The following is a 23648-nucleotide window of genomic DNA, read 5'->3' as shown; positions in this document are numbered from 1 at the left end:
CGCACGCGCGCGCGCCTGCGCCGAGCCCTCCAGGCCCCGCCCCCCGAGCGCCGAGGCCCCGCCCCCCGCCGGTTCCGAAGCCCGGTCCCTGCGGCGCGCGCGCAGCCGTGCGGCCCCTCCCATTGGCCGCGCCGCCTGCCCATCGCGGGGCCCGTGCAGCGCTTCAGGTCGTCGGGCGCCGGCGCTCGGTGGCGGCTGCGGGTGGCGGCTGCGCTGCGCTGCGCTGCGCGGGCGGCGGTCGCGCCTCTGGGGCCGGGCCGGGCCTTGGGGGGACCGGGACGAGGCAGGGCCGGGCCGGCGGCGGCCGGGGGACCGCGACGATGACTCTGGAGTCCATGATGGCGTGTTGCCTGAGCGACGAGGTGAAGGAGTCGAAGCGCATCAACGCGGAGATCGAGAAGCAACTGCGGCGGGACAAGCGCGACGCCCGGCGCGAGCTCAAGCTGCTGCTGCTCGGTGAGCCGCTTCCCCGGTGCTGCGGGACCTCTCGTCTCGGGGAACCGGGTGGGCGATCGGGGCATCGGGCCCGGCCGTGGTCTCCGCGCGCGCGGGGCGCCCGCACCCGCTGTGGGGTCTCTTGGTCTCAGGCGAGCAGCGCACACGGTGACAGCCCCGCGCGACGCCACCCCCACCCCCAGCCTGCTGCCCACGGCCGGCCGGGCCACCCCGGGCGGCCCCGGAGCAACTGGTCAGCGCTGCCCTGCAGCGGTCAGCTGCACCCTGAGCTCTGCAGGTGGCTTGGGGCTGCGGTGTCCAGCCTCCGCCGTGCGGTCCCCGGGGCTCAGCCTGTGCGACCCATTGTGGTCCAGGCCTCAGATTCCTTCTGGGTCAGCCTCCTGCCTCAGATATCCAAGGCGGGTTTTCTGTATCTGCTGGCCACGTCGGCCCTCAGGACCCTTGGGGACTTGCTTGCGCTCTGTCCTTCCTGAGAATTCTTGCCTGGAACTGGCCCCTGGTCCTGTCTCACCAAATCGGCTCTCCCCTCTCCCTGTGGGCTGCCCTGGCCCCCCCCCCCCCCCCCCCACGGTACCCCCAGATTCCCCAAGACAGCCCCTAAAGGGTTGCACCCTATTCTCTGCCTCCAAGGACTATACACCCAAAAAGATCCAGCTTTGCCCCTGGCTGGCTCCTTTCGTGGCTACTCCCCAGCCTCCCTCCGTGTTCGGTAGATCCTCTGCATTCCTCTACAGTGGCGAGTGGGTGGCTTTTCTTCTTTGGGCTTCTGTTGCACCGCAGCCCAGTAGGTTGACAAGAGTCAGCCTTGCACACTCCCTGCCCAGGTCCTGCCTCCCTGGCGTCCAGTCTTGTCCTCCCTCTCCCCACTCCACCCAGCCCAGAGACGCTCAACTTGTGCCTCCTGCTCTCTGGGCCTTTGACTCCTCGAGGCACACCTGTTGCTGGGAGCCAGCCACAGAGCCTGGGTCCAGCTGCCCTCTTGTTGTCACTTGAAATAAGAACCCAAAATGAGGGCAGGGTGCCTTGGGCCCTGTGGAGGTTTACAAAACAGAGTCTGGGGAGCTCTGTCTGCCCCTCCCTCCCAGCCTCCTGGGTGAGCTCCAGCTCAGGAATGGGGGGCCCAGGGCAAAAGGTGGCCTTGGATGACCCAAGGAAAGCACTGTGGGGAGCTTTTGATGAGGAGGGGCGGAGGGCAGTGATGCTGGCGTTGTCCCACAGGAGGGGACCGGTTGGGGGATGCGGTGTCTCCTGTTGCTGTGGCCTGTGTGGTCCTCAGGGCCTCTGAGCCTCAGTTACTTCCCAGTGTTCTGGGATTCCCTCAAAGTTCTATGGAACTTCCCAGGAAGGGAGCAGTGAGAAGACAGAGCAGCCCAGGGGGAGCAGCAGTGGCCCCCGGGGAAGCCATTTGGGGGACACAGTGTGGCCCTGGCTGACCTCTGCAGAGGGTCAACAGCTTTCTGTTGTGGATGGTGGTAGAAGCTGCCTGTTAAGGATGACACCAGGTGACTAAGCCCAGCGGTGTGTCATCCCAGCTCTGTCCCATCCCCACGTTGGCCTTGAAGTCCCCTCGGATTCAGGGGTACTCCCTGGCCCTCCCCTGCCAGCAGCCGAAGGGTTTTGTGTTGGCCTGCCCATGGTACGATGCCCTCACCCCGGGCATTTTGTTCTTAGCGCCCACCTTGGTCCACCTGTGGCTGCAGTCACACCCTTTCCCCAGAAGGGTCCTTTGCCAGGTGTGGGGTCTGGGGCTATGGGAACAGAAGGGTAAGAGGACAGGAGTGAGTGTTGGTCTGCACGGGGCCTTGCTGGGAGGGCTTCCCGGAGGAGGGGACCATGACCTTGGCTCTCTAGCAGCCTTTGGTCTCAAGCTTTGTTGGGGGGGGGGTCTGTGTGGAGAAAGTCTGCCTGTGAGCCCTGCTCCACCCTCCTGCAGGCAGCCACGCTGCTCCACTGTTCATAGCAGCTGTATAGAGGGTGGAGACCCGGTGGCCCTACTGCCTGAGATGGAAGCAGAGATTACTGTCCCAGAGCCTTGTGCTCTGGAGCAGGTAGGGTCCCCGCACCCTGACAGTCCTTTGGAAAGAGCCTCTCTCCCCAGGCGTGAAGCCACCATCCTCATAAGGGGTCTGCACCCATGGGGAACGGTCCACGGGCATGTTATCCCATCCTATCCTGTCCTTCCAGTCCCCGTGTGGCCCTGGGGAAATTGTTCAGCCAGGCAGAGACCCGCTCGCTGCCTGCTTGTCCTCGGATAGGCGTCCTGGTCACTGCAGTAACGAGCGAGCTGGCTCTCCAGACACCACTCCAGTCACGCATGGTGGTGTCTGCTGTAAAATAACAACTTACAAAACAAACCGATGACCAGAGCAGGTTCTTAGACCTGAAGCCACACAGGGCTATGCACACCTTCCCACTGTGGGGTGACACTCAGGGCAGCCCTGCTGGTGACCAGTGATGGCACGGGCCTAATAGGAGGGGCCCTTCTAGCCAGAGAGGCCTCCACTCCCACCCGCATTGCTGCTGTTCTGAGGTCCCTGTGGTCCTCAGACTCTGCAGACGCTTGGGGCCTCTGACTCCCTGTGGGGCTCCAGGCTGGGACAGAGCTGTGCTGCCACTGGGGAGCCAGCCACCCAGAACTCTGGCTTGGAAATCCCTGTCCCCGAGGCCGGGCAGGGCTGGGCCCAGCTTTCTAAATAAAGCAGGCGGTTGGCTCCCAGCTTCCTGTCCTGAGCCGCGGGCTGGGCGGCCAAAGGCCGGGGATCCGGCGGGGGTGGCCCAAGGGCTGGGCTGGCCTACCGCCCTGAGAAGGAGGCCTCAGCTGGCTCCCTACTTGCTGCTCCAGTCCCCAGACCCTGGTGGCTTCAGGCCACTCCCCAGGAGTCAAAGGATGCGCCGCCTCTCCCCCATTGGGTCCTTGAACTGATTCTCGGCAAGACTACTACCGGCCCTAGCACCACACAAACCAGGTGTTTGGGGCACAGGCCTGGGAGGTTAGGGCAGGGGGATCAGGAGTTCAAGGTCATCTCAGGCTACATAGGGAGTCAGAGGCCAGCCTGGGCTACATGAGACCCTGTCTCCAAAAGAGGGGACAAGTTGTATCTCTAAGGACTTGGAGTTCCTGCCCCACTATCTTGAGACCTATGTTGAGTCTAAGGTGGCTGGGCCAGTGGTGACCAGCCCAACCCGCAGTTCCCCGAGACTGTCTGCACAGTCCGGGCTGTGGCCTGCTACCTTTGGGAAGCAGGGCTTGCGTCTGTCTCTACAGAAAGCTGGGACCACAGTATGGGTGGCCCTGCAGGCGACAGGTTGTGTGGCTCTGGAAAAATAGTGAATACAGAGAGAGATCACTCAGCCCTGGGCCACTTGTGCACTTTTTCACCCGCCGACTCCAGGGGACCCTCTATGTTCCCAGAAGTAAGCCATCCAGAGTATCACTTGATGGGCTGGGGACATGTGCTGTAGCTCTGGGGCTTGGTGGGTTCAGCTGTAGTTGGCTCCCCCACAGACAGAACAGGGCCGGGTGTCTGTAGGAGCTGTGCTGTACTCCCTGGCCCCCGGTAGTGATGTCACCTGCAGAAGTCCAGTGTGTGCGGGGTGGGCCTTCACTATAGGTCAGCATTCCCGCTGCCCCATGTGCCTGTGTTTGCAGTTCTGTACCTCAGTTTCCCCAGGGCTAGGTGGGTTGAGAGCTGGGGTGCCTACATCCAGTCACTGCTGACCAAAGCCATTCGTCATCGCTGGGATTTTTTTCTTTTGCTGTTTCCTTGGTGCCTGCGCCACCACACACGGGCCTCTCTTGAAACCGATGGATCAGTTGGCTCTCCTTAGCTTGAGTGTTGGGGATGCTGTTGTTCCCTGTGGGGCACCTGAGTCCCTGCAGGGCGCTGTGCAGTATCTCCAGCTCCCACCCACTATGCCAGGAGCTCCCCCAGTGTGACAGCCACACATGTCCTCAGCAGGCTTCTGGGATGGGATCAGGGACCAGTGTTCTGCCCAGGCCACCGCTTGTCTCCATGCTGTGTCCCCTGCTCAGTAGCACAGGGCACCCACGCCCATGGACTGTGTTGCTCTAATGACGTTCCTTTAGCTGCTCAGGGTATACAGGGGACAACCTGGGCAGCTCCCAGCTCAGGCCCTTACCTCAGACAGCCAAAGAAGAGGGCGGGGACGTACTTCGGCTGAGACCACGAGTAGTTCTTTGGATATCCGGGCCTCAGTTTTCCTCATCTGTCAAGTGGGAGCAATGTTCCTGCTCCATGGGAAATGATGTGAGGTTCAGTGTGAGGCAGTGTGGCACGGACGACAGTGTGCTCCTACACACCTGTATGTCCTTGGGGAGACAGGTGCACCCACAACAATGTCCCTAGCATCGGTGGTACTCAGGGTGCCAAGCTGCCAGGTGTATTATGCCCAGGCTGCTGTGCTGCTGCCATCCCCAGACCCCACCTCTGCAAGGGACTGATCACATCGGCTTCTAGGTCACTAACAAGGTCTGAGGGTGACAGGATGTGGTCACTCTGGGGAACACAGTGATGTTGCCTCATGGTCGGCAGTGGGCCCCTGCCATGGGTGTTCGTCTCCAGAGTTGGGCCCAGCCCTGACATGACAGTGTTGCTGTGGCTGGTGGGGACAGCCCTTCTCACAGGTGTCACTTAGCGCAGCAGCACCCGGTAGCAGGAGCAGAGGCTGCCAGGCCAGGGTCCCTAAAGTGCCATCTTCCACCCCAGGACCTTGACGCATGTGACAGCTGGTAAGCTGTGCAGCCCAGCTCTGCCCTGCCCCAGAGTATGCGGTTTGAGCCCAGTGGCCTGAAGGGCCTTGTGGTGGACACGGGGTCACTGGCTTGGCATTTTTGGGGTTTAAGAGCCTGATGGGCATCGTTCGGTGTTTCAGGGAAGGCCCTTGGGGAGCTGGGACCAGCCCTGGGTCTTCTTTGCGCCTCTCCTTTGTAAGGAATGGGCTTTTGTTCTCCACCTTGTAGCCCAGGCGGGCCTCCCAGTTACTGTGTAGCTGATGGTGACCTTTAATTTTGATCCTCCTGTCTCCACCTGGGATAACAGGTGTTTGCCACTGAGACTGGTTTGTGGGGTGTTGGGGATGGAATTTAGGGCCTCACATATGCCTGGCAGGTGCTCTACCACTCGGCTGGAGCCACTGCCCTTGGTGTTTTTTGAGCCTGGAGCCCATTATGTAGCCCAAGGCGGCTTCACACTTGGAACCCACAGGCCAGTTTGCTGTTGCATGCGCACCCCTCAGAGGTGCACCACTGGGAGGCCAAGCCTCTACCCTCCCTGGTGATCCCAGCGCTGGAGAGGCAGAAGCAGGCAGGTCTGTGAGTTCTGGGACAGCCTGGGCTACATAGTGAGAGCCTGTCTAAAAAAACAAAAAACAAAAAACCAAGCAAACAAAACCTTCCATCTCGTGGTGAAGACAAGTTCTGTCGGCAGCATCAGCTATGGACAGAGTGTGAGGGCTGATACCCAAGACTAGGACTATGTGGAGGTGGGTGGGACGGGGCACATCAGGCTTGTGGGCGCCCTGCACAGGGGCCAGGCATGGGAGTAGCTTCTTCACTGGTATGTGTGGGGGTTCACCTTGGCTGCTGTGCAGTAGGTGGCATGTCCTCACTATCAGCCATTGGCGTGGCCTGTGGCCCTCTGAGGCCATCAGTGCCCACATCTTGAGGCCCCTGAGAGACTTTGCCACCATAAGTGGCAAGATAAGATCATGGCAAGGAGCCCGAGGCTGGTTCATGTGGCCTGTGACTGTGGGTGGCGGGGTCGATCGCCCATGCACCTGTGATTGTTCACAACCCAGGGCACTGTCATGCGACAGGGACAGGGACCAGACCTTAACAGCCACAACACACAGGTGTGTTCAGGTCTGCCATGCAGTGGCCATGTGACGTCAGGCTGCTCCAGTGGGCCGCAGTGATAGGTCCTGTGGGTGCTGCTGCAGCCTGGGCGCACACCTGCCCCGGGCTACACTTCCTAGCCTGGCTCCAGGTTTTGGCACTGGATTTCTGAGGGCCTCCCTGGGGAGGCGACAAGCTCGCTAGTGTACAAACATGTGGCCCTGCCTGTCCAGCACCACGTGTCGACTGGGTTAACCAGGTTGTGAAGGCATTCCCACCTCGCCTTCCCACTTCAGGCTCTGGCACCAAGAGCCGTCTGGCAACTTCTCTGGGGCAGCTCTGACTCCCACATTGCCTATACTAACGCCCCGAGTCCATATGTGAACACCCTGCCAGGGCCATCGGTAGCACAGCCAGTGTCTGCAGCCTCTAACCTCGTTCACCCACACACATGACCCTGCCCATTCATCTGCTCTTCCATCCACACACCTATACACACACACACACACCTATACACACCTATACACACACACACACCTACACACACACCTACACACACACACCTATACACACACACACACCTATACACACCTATACACACACCTACACACACACCTACACACACACCTACACACACACACCTATACACACCTATACACACACCTACACACACACCTACACACACACACCCCTATACACACACACACACACCTACACACACCTACACACACACCCCTATACACACACATACGCCCTCCCACTTATACACACACACACACCTATATACACACACACACCTATACACACACACACCTATGCACACACACATACGCCCTCCCACCTATACACACACACACCTATACAGACACACATACACACACCTATGCAGACATACACCCACCCACCCACCTATACAGACACACATACACCTCCCACCTATACAGACACACCCACCCACCCACCTATACAGACCCACATTCACCCACGTGTACAGACATACACCCACCCACCTATACACACCCACCCACCTATACACACACACCCACCTATACAGACACACACACCTATACACACACACATCCTCCCACCCACTCCCTCATCCGTCTGTTCCCCACCACCCACTCATTCACTCTCCCATCTCCCCACACACATCCCTTCACCCCTTCATCCAGCCATGTATTTATCCACTCATCTGCCCGCCCTCCCTTATGACCGCTTCCCCCCTTGCTGCCATCCCCCTGGGTGGAGGCTCCGTCCCCCCTTCTCTCTCCTACGGAGGAGCTCTGAGTGGCCTGTTTCAGATCTGGCTGTGGCCAGCCTCTCTTGGCCTCTGCTTGGTGCTAGGAGAGCATGGCCCCTCCTAATAGTGCAGCAGGCTTGCTGTGTGATCTGCCAGCTCCAGCCCCTGCCCTGCATGGGTCACCCTGACCTTCAGGTGGGTGTCACCAGGTAGAGGATTCCTGGGGACATCCACCATCAAGGCAGGCTGGCAGGGAGTCTGCTGCAGACTAGGCGGCACATGGGTTCAGCGACTGTTTCTCCTAGCCTGTTCGGGACATGCGTGTAAAGTGCTGCTGTCCCTGGGCTCAGAGGTTTGAGACAGATATGGGCAGTGCCAGATCCCCTAGGGACACCATGTCCAGCATCCTTAGGGGATAGGCGCCAGCCGGGTGTTCCCCAGCCCTTGCTTTGGATGCCTTGGTACCCCAGTTCCCCCGGCACTGCCTGCTGCCAGCCCACAGGTGAAGCATGACTCCGCCCTAGGCATGCAAGCCATGGGGCACTTGTGGGGACAGAACTGTCCCTGACCATGAACACTGGGCATCCTTGGGTCCCAGGCATGACTCGAGTCTGGTGTGTATGGATCCTGAGCCCGTATCCATCCCCTGGGTGCTGATGACAGAACAGGACAGTGGCAAACTTGGCTCCCAGAAGACGTGACCACTGATGAAGCCACACGTCATAGAGTGACCCAGCCTGGCTACTGATCTGAGTTGCACCCTTGGCCCTGTCACATGTTGTTTGGTTGTAGCCAAAAGTACCGCAGAATGGCCTGAAGCCCAGGGCCAGGCCTAGCTAGCTGTCCAGCAGCCTGAGCACCTCCTGGCCTTGACTCCTGTGGTCCCTTCCTTGGTCTGGGGCCCTGCTGGCCTTGGCTCCTGTGGTGCCTTCCTTGGTCTGGGCCCGCTACAGTGGCCCTTCTCCACCCTGTATCTCGGCTCGCCATCTTTTGGCAGCTGCTTGCTTGCATGTGGCATCCTTGGGCAATGTGTTGGGCAAAATGCAGTAAGCCAAGGGCAGGATATGGCCTGCTGACTGCAGGCAAGAGCACACTGATGACAGAGCTGTGCCGCCTGTGAGTCACGTGAGCACGGAGGTTTTAGCAATTTTTCACAGTTTATTTTACTTTTAAAACTTTGTATGTGTTTGAGTGTGCACATGAGTGCAGTACCTGTGGTGGCCAGAAGAGGGCGACAAATCCCTTGGAGCTGGAATTATAGCAGCCTGATTTGGGTGTTGGTAACCTAGCTCAGGTTTGCTGCAAGAGCAGCGAGCTTCAACCCCTGAGTGTCTGTTGAGCCTTGGGGTTTTTGTTGTTGTTGTTGTTTTGGTTTGGGTCTTTTTTGTTTGTTTGTTTGGTTGGTTGGTTTTTGTTTTTTGTTTTTGTTTTTTGCTATTTTCAAAACAGGGTTTTCTGTGTAGCCTTGGCTGCCCTAGATTCACTTTGTAGACCAGAAACTCACAGAGATTCTCCTGCCTTTGTCTCCCAGAGTGCTGGGAGAGCCTGGGTTTTAATATTTAAAACCATCAACTTCAGAAGGGATAAAAGCTCTAAGGAGGTCCCTGTGGGGGAATCTAGGCGGGTCTCTACCCTGACCACGCCCCCAGCTCCTCATTGGGGGATTTAGTTGTGAGTGGCAGCCCAGTTTCTATTTTTATACTTAGATTGTATTTTTGGGGTGAACGTGTGTTTATTGTCTGTGTCCCCACAGGTGCATGTGTGCGTATGCATGTGGCGGCCAGAGGTTAGTGTTGACTGTCTCCCTCGGTCACGCCCCCACTCGATGGAGCCCAAGCTTCCTGATTCAGCTAGTTCAGTGGGTGCCCTGTGTGCCCAAGTGCTGAGGTGCGGGTGGGTGCCACGGCCTCACCTCACCTCCCAGGTGTCTTGTGGGTTTGGGCTCCCTTGTGCGGATGCAGCCGACACTGTACTGCTGAGCAGCCCTCAGCCTCCTCTTGTTTCTTCCTTTGGCTCCTTCCTCTGTGCAATGTGTGGCCTTTGCCACACATGCTCATGCGTGTGCATGCACAGCAGTGCACACAGATGTGAATGTGTGTAACATGCGTGTGTACCACACACAAGCCAAATAATTGATAATTCTGCCTCTCTTTTTTTTTTTTTCCTTAAAAGACAAGGTGTGGAGGTACACGCCTTTAATCCCAGCACTCAGGAGGCAGAGGCAGGAGGATCCCTGTGAGTTCGAGGCCAGCCTGGTCTACAAAGTGAGTCCAGGACAGCCAGGGCTACACAGAGAAACCCTGTCTCGGGGGGAAGAGGCAAGGCTGGCCTGAATCTCTGTGTAGGCTAGGCTGGCCTCACGAGAATATTGTTGAGCGTTGACATAACAGGTAGAGTGTTGGGGATTTGGGGACCTTTCAGATGTGCTTAGCATGTGAGTGGGGATAGTGGCTGCAGGCATCCAGAGAGCTGTGACAGCAGACACATGTCCCCGACATTTGTGACCAGTCTATGTGGCCTGTGGAAAAACAGCTTCAGAGCAGAAACGGGGACCACTGCCCACGCTCCAGCTGCTGCAGCAGGTCCCAGGGAGGGCCACATACACAGCAGGTGGCTGCCAGCATGTCCCCAGCCCTCTGCCTAAGGCCCAGAGTCTCTCTGCTGTCAGCCCTGGGTGTCTCCTCCAGGGGTGGGTGCCAAGCACACCTTCAGGTATAGGAGGTGTGGGTAGGGCCCGTGCTAAAAGGAGGGTTGAGGTGAGCAAGTGAGCACCCCTGTGCTGACCCTATGCAGGCCTTGCGTTGGCTGCAGGGGTGGAATTAGCAACTGACCTTGGGGACAGTTTGTCACAGAGGCTGCTGCGAGGCCCCAGGTGTTTCTGGCATCTGAGCAGCTGCTGGGCCATCAGCCATGCAGGGCCAGCGGATGTGCCCCTGGCACCCCTGTCTGCCGCAGCTGGGCCATCAGCCATGCAGGGCCAGCGGATGTGCCCCTGGCACCCCTGTCTGCCGCAGCTGGGCCATCAGCCATGCAGGGCCAGCGGATGTGCCCCTGGCACCCCTGTCTGCCGCAGCTGGGCCATCAGCCATGCAGGGCCAGCGGATGTGCCCCTGGCATCCCTGTCTGCCGCAGCTGGGCCATCAGCCATGCAGGGCCAGCGGATGTGCCCCTGGCCCCCTGTCTGCCGCAGCTGGGGAGCAGGCCGCGCCCTCAGGTGTGAGCCAAGCAGGGTCCCTTGGGTTGACAGGGTGACAGTGTGGTCTGGTCTGCAGGGCACCGGCGAGAGCGGGAAGAGCACGTTCATCAAGCAGATGCGCATCATCCATGGCGCCGGTTACTCAGAGGAGGACAAGCGCGGCTTCACCAAGCTGGTGTACCAGAACATCTTCACCGCCATGCAGGCCATGGTGCGCGCCATGGAGACTCTCAAGATCCTCTACAAGTATGAGCAAAACAAGGTGAGGGCTGGGTGGGGCCTCGGGGGCGGGGTCTGTGGGAGGGACCGCCCTCAGGGGGCGGGGCCTTCCATCTTGAGGGTGGAGCTTGGAAGAGGGTGGCTAGCTGAGTGCTTATTGGTATCACTTTCCTCCTGGTGACCCACTCCCACTGCACTTCACCGCGTTTTTGTTCGTTATTTTGTTTTAAATAGCATTTTAAAATAATGTTATTTATTCTTTGAGGATTTCATGTATCTTGATCTTTTTTTGTTTGTTTGTTTGTTTGTTTTTGTTTTATGTTCACTGGTGTTTGCCTGCATATATGTCTGTGTGAGGGTGTCAGATCTTGGAGTTACAGACAGTTGTGAGCTGCCATGTGGGTGCTGGGAATTGAACCCGGGTCCTCTGGAAGAGCAATCAGTGCTCTTAACCGCTGAGCCATCTCTCCAGCCCCGTGCATCTTGATCTTATTACTTTCTCTCCCCCACTTTTTTCTGTTCTTCCCCCGCTGGGGTGTGTTGTCCTCGTTGTTGTCTTTTTCTCCTCCTCCTTTTTTTTTTTTTTTTTTTTCCCCGAGACAGGGTTTCTCTGTGTGTAGCCTTGGCTGTCCTGGACTTACTTTGTAGACCCGGCTGGCCTCGAACTCACAGAGATCCGCCTGCCTCTGCCTCCCGAGTGCTGGGATTAAAGGCGTGCGCCACCACGCCCGGCTAAGCCTTGTGTTTTAGAAATAGAGTTTTCTTGCTCAGTGCTGCGGGCCTGGAACTTGCCATCCCTCCAGCGCTGTCTCCTCAGTGCCGGGTATTGTCTAAAGGATCTTGAGTCAGATCGTGGTGACCTACAGAGTGTCACACTGGGTCCTGTGGTCCTGTATGTGGATATGTATGGGGCACCTTGACTCTCAGCTCTCTTGAGAGTCTCTGTGGCCTCCTGACCATTGTTCATGAGTCCAGGGTCTTGTTGGTCAGGGAAGCAGGTTGGGGACTGCAGCCTGGCACTGTGGATAAGCTTTAGGGGCACACCTGGTTGGGGGCAGCCCTAGCCTGTACGTGCCCTGCTCAGTGAGGGAGGGGGCAGCCCTAGCCTGTTCAGTGAGTTCCCTTTCTGGGCTTCCAAGGAACAGGCTCAAGGTCAGCCCTGGTTACTGTGGGGAGAGTGGCAGCCTGGTGTGCAGGAAGCCTTGTCCCATATTTAGCACCAATAAGTCAGTTGAGATAGTACCCACCTGCCATCCCAGTGAACAGGAGGGAGAGACTGCAGGATAAGGTCAAGGTCAGCCTGGGCTACATCCTGAGGTTAGCCTGGGCTACGTAAAACCATGTTTCAAAAGTCAGCAGAGTACAGAAAGGGAAATGCAGATTTGGGCTCCTGTCTCCCAGCCTGCGTGTGTCCACCCACACAATGGTCGCAGCTGAGTCTGAGCAGTTAGAAAGCATGGGAGGTGGGGCGCTGGGGCCTCGCAGCCTTGTGCCCCAGCTCCTCTTGCTGCCCTGCCGGCTCCACAGGCTCCTTGCTCCCCAGAGTTCACAGCCCATCCTCCCTCCCATCCTCCCTCCTTCAGGCCAACGCACTCCTGATCCGGGAGGTGGACGTGGAGAAGGTCACAACTTTCGAGCGTCAGTATGTAAATGCCATCAAGACGCTGTGGAGCGACCCTGGCGTCCAGGAGTGTTACGATCGCAGGCGGGAGTTTCAGCTTTCGGACTCGGCTAAGTAGTGAGTGGAGTGGGCGGGCGTGGCTGACCCAAGGCACACAGATGGGGTCAGCGTGGCCTTGACGAAGGCCCAAGAGCCTGTCACAGCCTCCTCGCCTGTAGGGCTGGCCAGCCTTGGCAACCAGGGCTAGCGTTCTGCTCTCCTGACCTCCCACTGACTGCCTACATGCCTGCCTCAGAGAGACCAAAGTGACGCTCAGAGCAAAGGACAAGACTCAGGCTGGTCCAGGCAGCCACTTTGCTCGTCCTCAGGGCACGGGAGCCATGGGGACATCGAGGAGGTAGTCACAGCTTAGGCGAGTGAGTGGTGGGAAGTTGTCACACAGCCCCAGCTGACAGGGCTCTTGGGGACTCAGCAAGACACGTGTATCAGGAGTGAGTCTGTGGCCAGCGGCCGTCTGGAGCTTCTTGTCTGGCCTGCCCATTCTAAGCCCACACGCAACCTCTGTGACCCTAAGGGGAGCCGTGGGCACCTCTGGCTGTGTGTGGGCCCCGCTCTCCAGCAGTCCTCAGCACTGACTCCCTCCACGGGACCCCAGGCCCATAGAGAGTGTGATCTCATGGGACAGGCACACAGCCAGGCCCTCCAGTCCCCAGTGTGTGCCACACAGTGCCATGTCCTAGGTATCCAGGGTCCCCAGGGGGCTCCTGAGCAGACACCTCTACATTGCAGCTACTTGACAGACGTGGACCGAATCGCCACGGTCGGCTACCTGCCCACCCAACAGGATGTGCTGCGGGTGCGTGTACCCACCACTGGCATCATCGAGTACCCGTTCGACCTGGAGAACATCATCTTCAGGTGATGGTCAGGGTGTGTCACGAGACCTAGGGGCTGCCGGCGGAGCTGTGCAGGGGCGGTAGGGGTCCTGAGGCTTGGAGTGCTGGGGAAACCTGTCAGGGCCCCTTCCTAGGACCCCCGGGAACCTGAAGGGCACATTGGAGACGCTTGGGGTGCCATGGGGTGGACGTGCCTTGCCCCTAGTCAACACTTTCACTACCAGAATCAAGAGGGCCAGGGTCAGAGTAGGAATAGGTCATGGCTGGGTGGGTGACAGTTGCCCCAGGCCCCTCCCAGCATCGTGGTGGCCACTGCCCTTGGGGTCCTTGGCCTGCAGGCATGTTGTGCTATCTCTGCTCCATCCTTCCTTACTCTGCCCTTTGTAAGGCTCCCGGCAGCCATGACGCTGACTCTAGGGCAGGCAGATACCTGACCCCATGAGTGTGAGAGCGTGTCCACGTCCATCTCCGCCCTGTCCTCAGTTCTCTGGTGGTCCCTCACAGGGGTGTGCCCCCCAGCACTGATGCAGCCGTCTACCCAGGACAGTGACAACCCCCCCCACCAGGTGTCCCTCCTTGGCCAGAGGCCATGGTGCACACATGGGACCGCGTGGCCACTAACCTCAAGTCCTGGGCAGGTGGGCAGCCCTTTGATTCCCTTGCCACCAGCAAGCAAAGTCCACTGGGCCGAGCTGTCACTGTCCTTGTGCTGAGCCAGGTGTCTGCAGCACAGATGGTGGGGGATGACGTCTGCCCCCAGCCTGTGGGGTTGCTGGTGGCTCCGAGTCGTGCAGAGGTGATTCAGGTCTCTGAGGTCACTCAGGTTCTGGCAAACAGTGCACCCTCTGTACAAGGGACTTGAGTGTTTACAGGGACACCAGCCCTGTCATGCTGGCCTCGAAGCCACCTCGGCCCTTGGGACGAGCTGCCGGCAGCACCATGAGCTCAGTGGCCTGTGATCTTTCTGTAGGATGGTGGATGTGGGCGGGCAGAGGTCAGAGCGCAGGAAGTGGATCCATTGCTTCGAGAACGTCACGTCCATCATGTTTTTGGTGGCCCTAAGCGAATATGACCAGGTCCTGGTAGAGTCAGACAATGAGGTGAGGCTGGGGACACACTTGGGGGCTGGCGGGGGTGGCAGGGGTGGCCTGCTCACCTGTGTGTCCTCCCGGCCGGCCGCAGAACCGCATGGAGGAGAGCAAGGCACTGTTCCGCACCATCATCACCTACCCCTGGTTCCAGAACTCCTCGGTCATCCTCTTCCTCAACAAGAAAGACCTCCTGGAGGACAAGATTCTGCACTCGCACTTGGTCGATTACTTCCCCGAGTTCGATGGTGAGCACCGCCCCGTGTCCCCACTGTCCCCACGCTGGGCACTGCCTGGGAGGTCGCTGACCATGGTGCCGGCTCGCCCGCCTCCTTGCAGGGCCTCAGCGGGACGCGCAGGCCGCGCGCGAGTTCATCTTGAAGATGTTCGTGGACCTGAACCCCGACAGCGACAAGATCATTTACTCCCACTTCACGTGCGCCACTGACACCGAGAACATCCGCTTTGTGTTCGCCGCCGTCAAGGACACCATCCTGCAGCTGAACCTGAAGGAGTACAACCTGGTGTGACCGGCACGGCCGCCTCCAGCCGCCGCCTCCGTGTCCACTCACCCGACCTGAGGGGCCTGGGCGCTCCGGGCCGGAGCGTCTCTCTTCCCGCTCACTTCCTGTCCCTGTCACCGTCCTCAAGGGCAGGAGTGGCCTCTTTTTGGCCTTGACTCCCTGTGGCTTGAGTTGTTGGTTTTTTTTTTTTGTTTTTTTTTTTTTTTCTAGAAAAACAAAAACAAAAAAAAGGAAAAACATGTGAACAGCAGTGTGCCCCCTGCCCAGGGACTCCCCACAGCCACAAGGCTGTCAAGGTCTGCGCCACTGCAGTCCGAGCTCTCGGGCCTGAGTTTGAGTCCTTATCCCCCAAGAAGGCTGGAGGCTTGGGGACCACAGACTGTCCCTTTTGTAAGTTATTGATATCCCGTATGCCCTCAGGGCCCGCACCATCCGCTCCCTAGACTCCAAGAAGTGGGGGTGGGCGGCCCTGTGCCCACCCTGGGAAGTGCCTAATTGTTCTTGTTTTGTTTTTGTTTTTGTTTTTGAAGAAAAGAGAAATATTCTCCTCCACTTTGGCTTGGCAGGGCAGGTGACACACTACAGGATCCCCTGCTCTGAGTGACTGTCAGACTGTCACCCGTGTCCCCCTGCTGCAGACAGGGCTAGGCCTGTGGTGGAGCCTCGGGAGTGGCATTAAGTCCCCACAATCTGCTCCCTACTGGCCTGGCTAGGAAAAGCCCTAGGGACCCTGAAGGGCTGCGTGGAGTTGGGCACCTAGAGGGACCGTCCAAATCTGTGTGGCTTAGCAAGGCCCCCACCCCAGCCCTTGTCGTCAGGAGCGGGGTGCACAGGGGCCTCTTCCGATTCTTCTCAGGTCTGTCCCCAGACATGGGCGATGGCCTCGCCCTACGCGCTGTTCCCCTGCCCCAGTCTCTGCACCGTGCTGGTGCTTCCCAAGCCAGAGGGAGGGCCAGTGTCCAGAAAGTGATGGCCAGAGAGGACGCAGGCGGGCCCCCTGCTGCTCATATACACTACAGTGTCTGTCTGTCTGTCAGATTTCTTTACTTTTGCACGTGCATTCTGGGTTTGGAAACCCAGCCATGCCTTTGTCCTGCCTGCCACGGTGGACTCCAAGCCCCAGAGTGTCTACTCAGACATGCGCCGGTCTGGGCAGTTGGCCATATTGCTGTCCCAGGCAGAAGGGAGCAAGGGACCAGTGGACATGACAGAGCCCTAGGGTATGGACTGGTGGCTGTGATGATCACCCACATTCCTGGCCTCCAACCTATGGATCCCCACCTTCCCACACGGAGCTCCTCTCCTGTCTACAGCTGAGGGTCCAGTCTTGTGCCATCCCACCCACTCCAGGGCTGCGTGGCTGGCAGGCAGGGTCATTCTGGCCACCCAGAGCCAAATGGCCATTGTGGCCGCCCACAGACCCACCGTTAGGAGGCCCAGATCCTCAAAGAGTGGGCACCTGTGTTGCACAGTGAGACTACACAGGTGTCCAAGGGCTGGGCCACCCCCAAGCTGGCAGAGTGTTAGCCCCTCTCGGGCAGTGTGCCAAGTGTGCCAGGCCACGGCGGCCACAGCCAAAGTTCTGGGGCAGTGCCCAGTGTAGCCATGCTGGGGCCCTCACTGAGGGATAGCCCAGTTGCAGGGGAGACACTGGCTTTATGTCTGCCTCGGCGCACTGAGAGTGCCAACCACCTTCCAGCACCCGGTCCAGGGATCCTAGGCCTGGCCTGCGGAGGCTGCCAGCACCTGCTGGGACCCTTGTATATCACACAGTCCTGATTTCAAACAACTTAAGCCTATTTAAGAGAACACTCAAAACACTGTTTTTAACCCTCGTCCTTTGCGAAGCATGTTCCTTGTGAGGGGTGGGGAGGCTCGGGCACCCAGCCTGGTGCCAGGCTCCTGCAGGCCCTCGGCCACGAAGGGCAGGCGCCAGGGTGCGAGCAGCAGGTCTGGGCCCTGACCCCTTAACCTAGAGGATCTCGCTGAAGCCACCTTTTCATATCTTTCTCTTGAATTCTGTTTTAAATCGGAATAAATTTTGTTCCTAAGCTCTGTGGCTCTCTTGGGGTTGTTAAAGGTATTGGGGGTGGGGACCTCATGTCAGAGCAAGCCTGTCTGCAAGGCACCTGTCAGCCTTGCCTAAGCCTCATCTGGTCACCCAATGCCCTGCTTCTGCCATGAGACTTTAGGTCCCCCCTGTACTGCTCACCTCCAGAGAGAGCCCCTGCCAGATCCTCGCCAAGGAGGTCTGTCCCCGACTTCCATATTTCTTTTAAGGGGAGATGGTTATGTGGGTAGGGTGCTCACCACCCAAACAGAAGGACCCCGGGCAGCGATGGCGCACGCCTTTAATCCCCACACTCTGGGAGGCAGAGGCAGGTGGATCTCTGCGAGTTCAAGGCCAGCCTGGTCTACAGAGTGAGTTCCAGGACAACCAGGGCTGTTAATCATGAAAAAACAAAAACTGCCAAAATAAAACCAAACAGAAGGACTCAAGTTCAATCCTATCCTTTGGGGGTGGGACTGGTGGGCTGCTCCTGTGACCTCAGCGCTGCACACAGGGATAAGCTGACCCCCCCCCCCCCGAGCTTGCTGGCTGCCAATCTGCCTCAGGTGAGCTTCAAGTTCAGAGTCTGTCTCGAAAACCAAGGTGAGGAGCAATCAAGGAGGCACTGGTGGCCTCCACAGGTGTGTGAGGACACACAAAATGACCAAAAAGTGTTGAGTAACATAAAGTTCATTGTCACAGCTGTCCCCAGCAGGGGACTTCAGAACATTCCGTCTGCCAGCGGGGGGTGCTCTGTCCCTGTTCAGCACTAAAGCCCAGCCCTGGAATGCCCTTCCCACCTGTCTGTGGGTCTAAGGACTCAGGTCTCCTGGGTGTGGGATCCTGGGGCAGCGGCATGTGGTGTCACAGCCTGTGTCCAGGACGATCCACGCCGGAGCAGAGGTCAGAGTGCCTTTTTTTCTTCTCACAGCTGAGTAACAGTCCTTCCGTCCGTCAGGCAGATCGTGGCATGTGCATCTGTATCTGTGCAGCATTAGGATGACTTCCAGTTCTTGGCTGCTGTGAATCTGGCTAATGGGGACTTAGATGTGCAGGTGTGTCCTCAGCCTTTGGCTGCCAGGAGCCCTGGAACCCATCCCCCAAGCTGACAGGCTGGATGACAGTGGTTCTGTATTTCACGGACTTTTCCATTTCCCACAGCATCTGCGCTCTATCAGTCCCACCAGCTGTGTGAGACAGTTCCAGACTCTTCCCCCACTCTGATGACCTCAAGGTTGTCAGTCACCCAGGTTTCAGGGTCCACTGTGTGTCTGGCAGCGTAGTCCCCATGATACCCTGTGTCAGCCGTTCAGAAAATGGTTTCTTTCTTTCTTTCTTTCTTTTTTAATTTATTCTTGTTACATCTCTATGTTTCAGAAAATGGTTTCTTTTTGGTTTTTCTTTTTCTTTTGAGACAGGGTTTCTCTGTGTAGCCTTGTCTGTCCTAGACTCACTTTGTAGACCAGGCTGGCCTTGAACTCACAGCGATCTGCCTGCCTCTGCCTCCCTTTCTTTCTTTTTTCCTCACTTATTGGAGTATCTTAGTCAGGGTTTTGTTTTGCTTTCTGATACAGGCTTTCAGTGTGCAGCCTTAGCTGTCCTGAGACTCACTTTATAGACCAGGCTGGCCTCGAACTCACAGAGATCCACCTGCCTCTGCCTCCCGAGTGCTGGGATTAACAGTGTGCACCACCAGTGCCTTAGGTTTTCTCTTGCTGCGATAAACTCCATGACCAAAAGCAGGCTGGGAGGAGAGGGCTTTTTCGGCTCACACTTCCACACTGTAGTGTGTCACTGGATAAAGCCAGGACGGGAACTCAACAGGGCAGGGACCTGGTGGCGGGAGCTGATACAAAGGCTGTGGAGGGTGACTCTAGCCTATGTCCCGCCGACATGGGGGCAGACAGGATGGTGCCTCAGGACACAGGTGGACGTTACAGAACTTGGAAGAGTCGGTTCTCCACCATGTGGGTTCTGGGGGTTGACCTGGAGCTTGGAGGAGGCCTGTGTGGCTGGAGCAGACGGCCCCCCCGCGGGGGGAGTGTCGCGTCTCGGAGGGGGAGGCCTGAGAGCTGCAGGGAGGACTCGGGCGTGGCGGTCAGAGCCAGGTGGAGACCAGACAGAGGTGCTTCAGTGAAACTGGACAAGGTGGAGAGACGGAAGGAGCGCGGGCCTTTTGTCCTCTCGGCAATGCAGGTGCCTGTCATTCCCGCAATGTCCAGCAGGTGTCGCCAGATGATCCACACAGATGCTTGACCCCAGTCCGCGGCAGCTGGGGAAAGCTCTGTGGAGCTAGATTGCAGCTGTCCCTGACGCCGTCCAGGAACAGAGGTGACAAAAGTCGAAAGCGATGAGCAGGTCTGGAAGTGCTCTGGAGACCTCTGCTCAGCACCAGCCGTGCAGTCGGTTACCGCACAGCTGTCATCTGGCTGCGCTTCCAGAAGACGAGGGTTCGATTCTTACATCCTGTTTTTGTTTTGTTTTTCTTTCTTTTTTGTTTTGTTTTTGTTTTTCGAGACAGGGTTTCCCTGTGTAGCCTTGGCTGTCCTGGATTCACTTTGTAGACCAGGCTGGCCTCAAATTCATAGTGATCCACCTGCCTCTGCCTCCCAAGTGCTGAGATTAAAGGTGTGTGCCACCACCCCCGGCATCATCATCATCATTATTATTATTATTATTACTATTTTATGCATTACATATACAGTGTTCTGCCTGCATGTTTGCCTGCATAGATCTGATTAGAGATGGTTGTGAGCCACCATGTGGTTGCTGGAAATTGAACTCAGGACCTCTGGGAGAGCAAACAGTGCTCTTAACCGCTGAGCCATCTCTCCAGCCTTGTGGGTGTTTGTTTGTTTGTTTTTTGTTTTGTTTAAGAAAGAAAAAATGTCAGACCCTCGAGAAGGTTCAGGTTAAAGGCGCTTGTGACCAAGCCTGACCATTTCAGTCTGATCCCGGGAGGGGAGAACCAGCTCAAACTAGGTGTCCTCCACACCTGTGCCCTGGCATGTGCAGCCACGCACGGTAAAGAAACAAGTGTAATTTTAAAATCTAAGGGGGAAAAAAAGCCAGCATGCCTTTAGTCCCAGCACTGCAGAGGCAGAGCTCTGAGTTTGAGGTTAGCCTGGGCTACAGAGGGGGTTCCATGAGGCTATACAGAGAAACCCAGTGTATAAAGAAAGAAAAAGAAAAAAGGTGCCTATTACATTAGAAATCAACAGAGAAAAGGATCCATTAGCGATTGATACAATGTTCTCACAGAGGTACCGCAAAACTGACTGCCCAGTACAGGACCCTGTAACATCTGAGACAAGGAACACTGGGTAGCACAGGCTGGCCCAGAACTCACAGGAGTCACCTGCCAGAATCCCTGCAGAGGGCGATGGTGGCAGCCACTGAGGCTTTGTCCACACTGTGCCGTCCTGAGGTCCTTGTATCAGGCCTTCCACAGAACCAGGCGGGTCCTGAGGCCCCACCCCCCACCTTTGCTCCCCCAACTGCTCGCCCAGAGCAAGTCTCAGGGACACCCCAGGCAGTCAGCGGGCGGGAAAGCTGCCTCTGGCCTCGGTGACCCCGCCCGGCCCCTATCGCTCTTCCCATCTGCTGCAATAGGAGTCAACAGCCAACCGAAGTCGGCGGGCTGCGGGCGGGGGAGGAAGGAACCGGAGGAGGAAGCTGTGTGTTCCTGGCCATGTCGCACACCCTCTCTGAACCTCGCCTGCCTGTGCACATCAAGGGGCTCCAAGGCTGCACTGGTCTCATCTGAGCTGGAACGGTCTAGAACTTTTAGTTTGAGGGGGCTGGGGTCTGAGCGGGTCTGCCCAGAGATTCAACTCTCAAAATCCTTTAGTTGTCACTGTACCTTCTCCCTATTTAAAGCCCACACCCCCAGCCCGGCAATGTCTCTTCACTTTCTTTTTTTTTTTTTTTTAAACAAGACAAGGTTTCTCTGTGTAGCCCTGGCTTGTCCTGGAACTCGCTTTGTAGACCAGGCTGGCCTTGAACTCAGGGAGATCTGCCTGCCTCTGCCTCCCTAGTGTTGGGTTTACAGGTGCTACCGCAGTCGGCCTCTGCTTCACTTTTGTCTTAGAATTTGTCACCATCTGGCACCCTGAGAGTTTTGTTACTTTTGTTTGGTTTTGGTTTTAGGTAAAAGGCAGAGGGTAACCTGCAGAATTGGTTTTCCCTCCCACCACAAGAGCCCCCCAAGGACAGGTCGGGTCAGCCTGGGTCAGGTCAGCCTGGGTCACAAACTGTCACACACACACACACACACACACACACACACACACACACCGCCTAACTTTACAAAAACACTTCTGTTTTGTCCCATATGAGGCAAAATAGAAGCCTTCTTGGTATACAATAGATGCTCCATAAATGCACGCACCAGCTGTGCTCCCACTGAGTCTTCTGCTTCTTGTTAACCTCTCTGGGACCCCAGACAGGCGCTCCCCTCTGTCCTGGGGGAAGCCCCCTTGCTTTTACTCAGCCCCTCACTTTCCCCAACTGTCAAATTGGTGTGTGTGCTGAGGGAGCCTAGACAGACGCGGAAGCACGGACTTCCCTCCCCAGCCCAGCGGTTCTGAAATGAGCTCTGAGCAATAGTGCTTCCTTCTTGGCCCCCAAGGAGGGGGCCAGCTGGGGCCAGCAGCGTCAGAGGCCCAGGGGTGAGGCCACCCTCCCTGGGAAGGAGGAAGAAGGCCCAAGCCAGACACCACCGGGGATCGGGCTCCGCGGGAGGCAGCCACCCCTCCCTCCCCATCCGCTCAAGAGCCTCCGCCACCGACCTGTCTGGCGGGCAGGGCCAGGTCTAGGCAAGTTGGAGGGGGCGGGAGGCAGCACCCAGCTCCCCGCCCTGTTTCCAGCACTCAGGCCTCTCGCAGCCCTTGCCTGGGCTCCCAGGGCCCCTGGAGTGACCCCTCACTCGCCGACCCTCCATCCAGAGAGAGAGAGAGAAAAAAAAAGAGTCCCCGCCGGCTGGGGCTGTGCGGGGGAGGGGGGGCCAGAGTGATGTCACCTGGTGTCCTGTGAGACGCCCAGCATGGCCAGGTCCCTGACCTGGAGCTGCTGCCCCTGGTGCCTGACAGAGGAGGAGAAGACTGCAGCCAGAATCGACCAGGAGATTAACAAGATTTTGTTGGAACAGAAAAAACAAGAGCGCGGGGAACTGAAACTCCTGTTGTTGGGTGAGTGTGGGGCTCGCGAGGGGGAAGAGCAGGAGGGGACAGTGACTCCCAGTGACAGAAGGCAGGGCGCGTGCAGACCCATCTTCTGCAGGAAGCTGGGTCGCTCCTCCAAGCCCCAGCCCCCCGCCCCCGCGCCCCCCGTCGTCCGTCTGAGGTGAGGTGGCCGGGCAGGCAGGCAGGCGCTGCTCCGCGAGCACACCCACGTGTGTCACAGGAAGGGAATGAAGCTGAGCGTCTGTCCAGGCTAGTCCAGGGAGGGGCCGAGCGAGCCGCCCTGGCCGCCTGAGCCCGGGCTCTGACCTGCCGGTCGTCACCGGCACTGTCACTGGGTCGTGGCCGCCAAGGGCTTTGTTTTGGGCCTAGGTGCATCCGTGGACTCACTCACTGAGTCACTCACTCACTCACTCACTCACTCACTCAACTCTGAACTATTGAACCAGCCAAAGTGCTTCGTGACTATCAACCTAGCCCTGGAGTCCCTGAGGCAGGGTGATGGTGAGGCAGAAGACGGCTTGAACCACGTGAGACACTTGCTGTCTCAGACACCAGTCAAAGGGGGGGGGGGGGCGATCAGCAGGAAGAAAGATCTCCAAGCATCCCAGGAGCCAGATGTGATATGTCGGTGCACACCTGTCAGCCAGCGCTCAGGAGAGAGGCGGGAGGATCAGGGGTTTAGGGTCACGCTGAGCTACAGAGAGAGGTTTAGGCTAGCCTGGGCTGCATGACACCCTCTTCTGAAAACGAAGGCCAGGCACCTGTAATTACAGACACCTGTAATCCTGGCACTTGGTTGCCTGACACATCAGAGTGGCTGTGAGTTCAACGCCACCCTAACTAAGCTCATAGTGACAGCCAGGTGTAGATGATGATGAGGAGAAGGAGGAGAAAGAGGAAGAGGAGGTCCTCATCAAAGACCAACGTCTTCACTGAAGGACCAGACATGGCCCATAAACAGATGAAATAGTTCATGTGTTCAGTATGTGCTTTTTTTTTTCTTTTTAATTTTTGGTTTTTCTTTTATTTATTTATTTATTTTATTTTTATTATTTTTATTATTTTTGAGACAGGGTTTCTCTGTGTAGCCCTGGCTGTTCTGGACTCACTTTATACACCAGGCTGGTCTCGAACTCACAAAAAGCCTCCTGCCTCTGCCTCTGGAGTGCTGGGATTAAAGGTGTGTACCACCACGCCCAGCTCAATGTGTGTGTGCTTTGTAATTCCTATTTCTGAAAGGGGGATTTTTTTTTCTTCCCCTCTGAATAAATCTGGTATGACATCATAAAGCACACTCCACCACAGTGTCACTCCTCAGAAG

The 23648-nt window shown here is 57.5% G+C and overlaps 2 protein-coding genes across 3 annotated transcripts in view; both read left to right on the top strand.

The window, feature by feature from the left end:
• The first annotated feature begins 234 nt into the window (after window positions 1–234).
• Gna11 (G protein subunit alpha 11) lies at window positions 235–15615 on the top strand. The gene is made up of 7 exons (XM_051172849.1): window positions 235–456; window positions 10806–11008; window positions 12549–12703; window positions 13376–13504; window positions 14453–14582; window positions 14665–14818; window positions 14910–15615. Exons 1-7 carry the CDS (start codon window positions 321–323, stop codon window positions 15098–15100), a joined length of 1098 nt encoding a protein of 365 aa, XP_051028806.1. The 5' UTR covers window positions 235–320; the 3' UTR covers window positions 15101–15615.
• A 6540-nt stretch (window positions 15616–22155) lies between these two features.
• Gna15 (G protein subunit alpha 15) overlaps window positions 22156–23648 on the top strand; it is a 29096-nt gene continuing 27603 nt past the window's right edge. For both annotated transcript variants that reach the window (XM_051172848.1, XM_051172847.1), the window contains exon 1: window positions 22156–22333. In XM_051172848.1, coding sequence (XP_051028805.1) covers window positions 22189–22333 — 145 coding nt within the window. In that variant the 5' untranslated portion in view covers window positions 22156–22188. The remainder of the gene's footprint in view (window positions 22334–23648) is intronic.

This window comes from Acomys russatus, chromosome 31 (assembly GCF_903995435.1).
Source record: "Acomys russatus chromosome 31, mAcoRus1.1, whole genome shotgun sequence".
Classification (NCBI taxonomy): Eukaryota; Metazoa; Chordata; class Mammalia; order Rodentia; family Muridae; genus Acomys; species Acomys russatus.
This window is presented reverse-complemented; position numbering and strand designations above follow the sequence as displayed.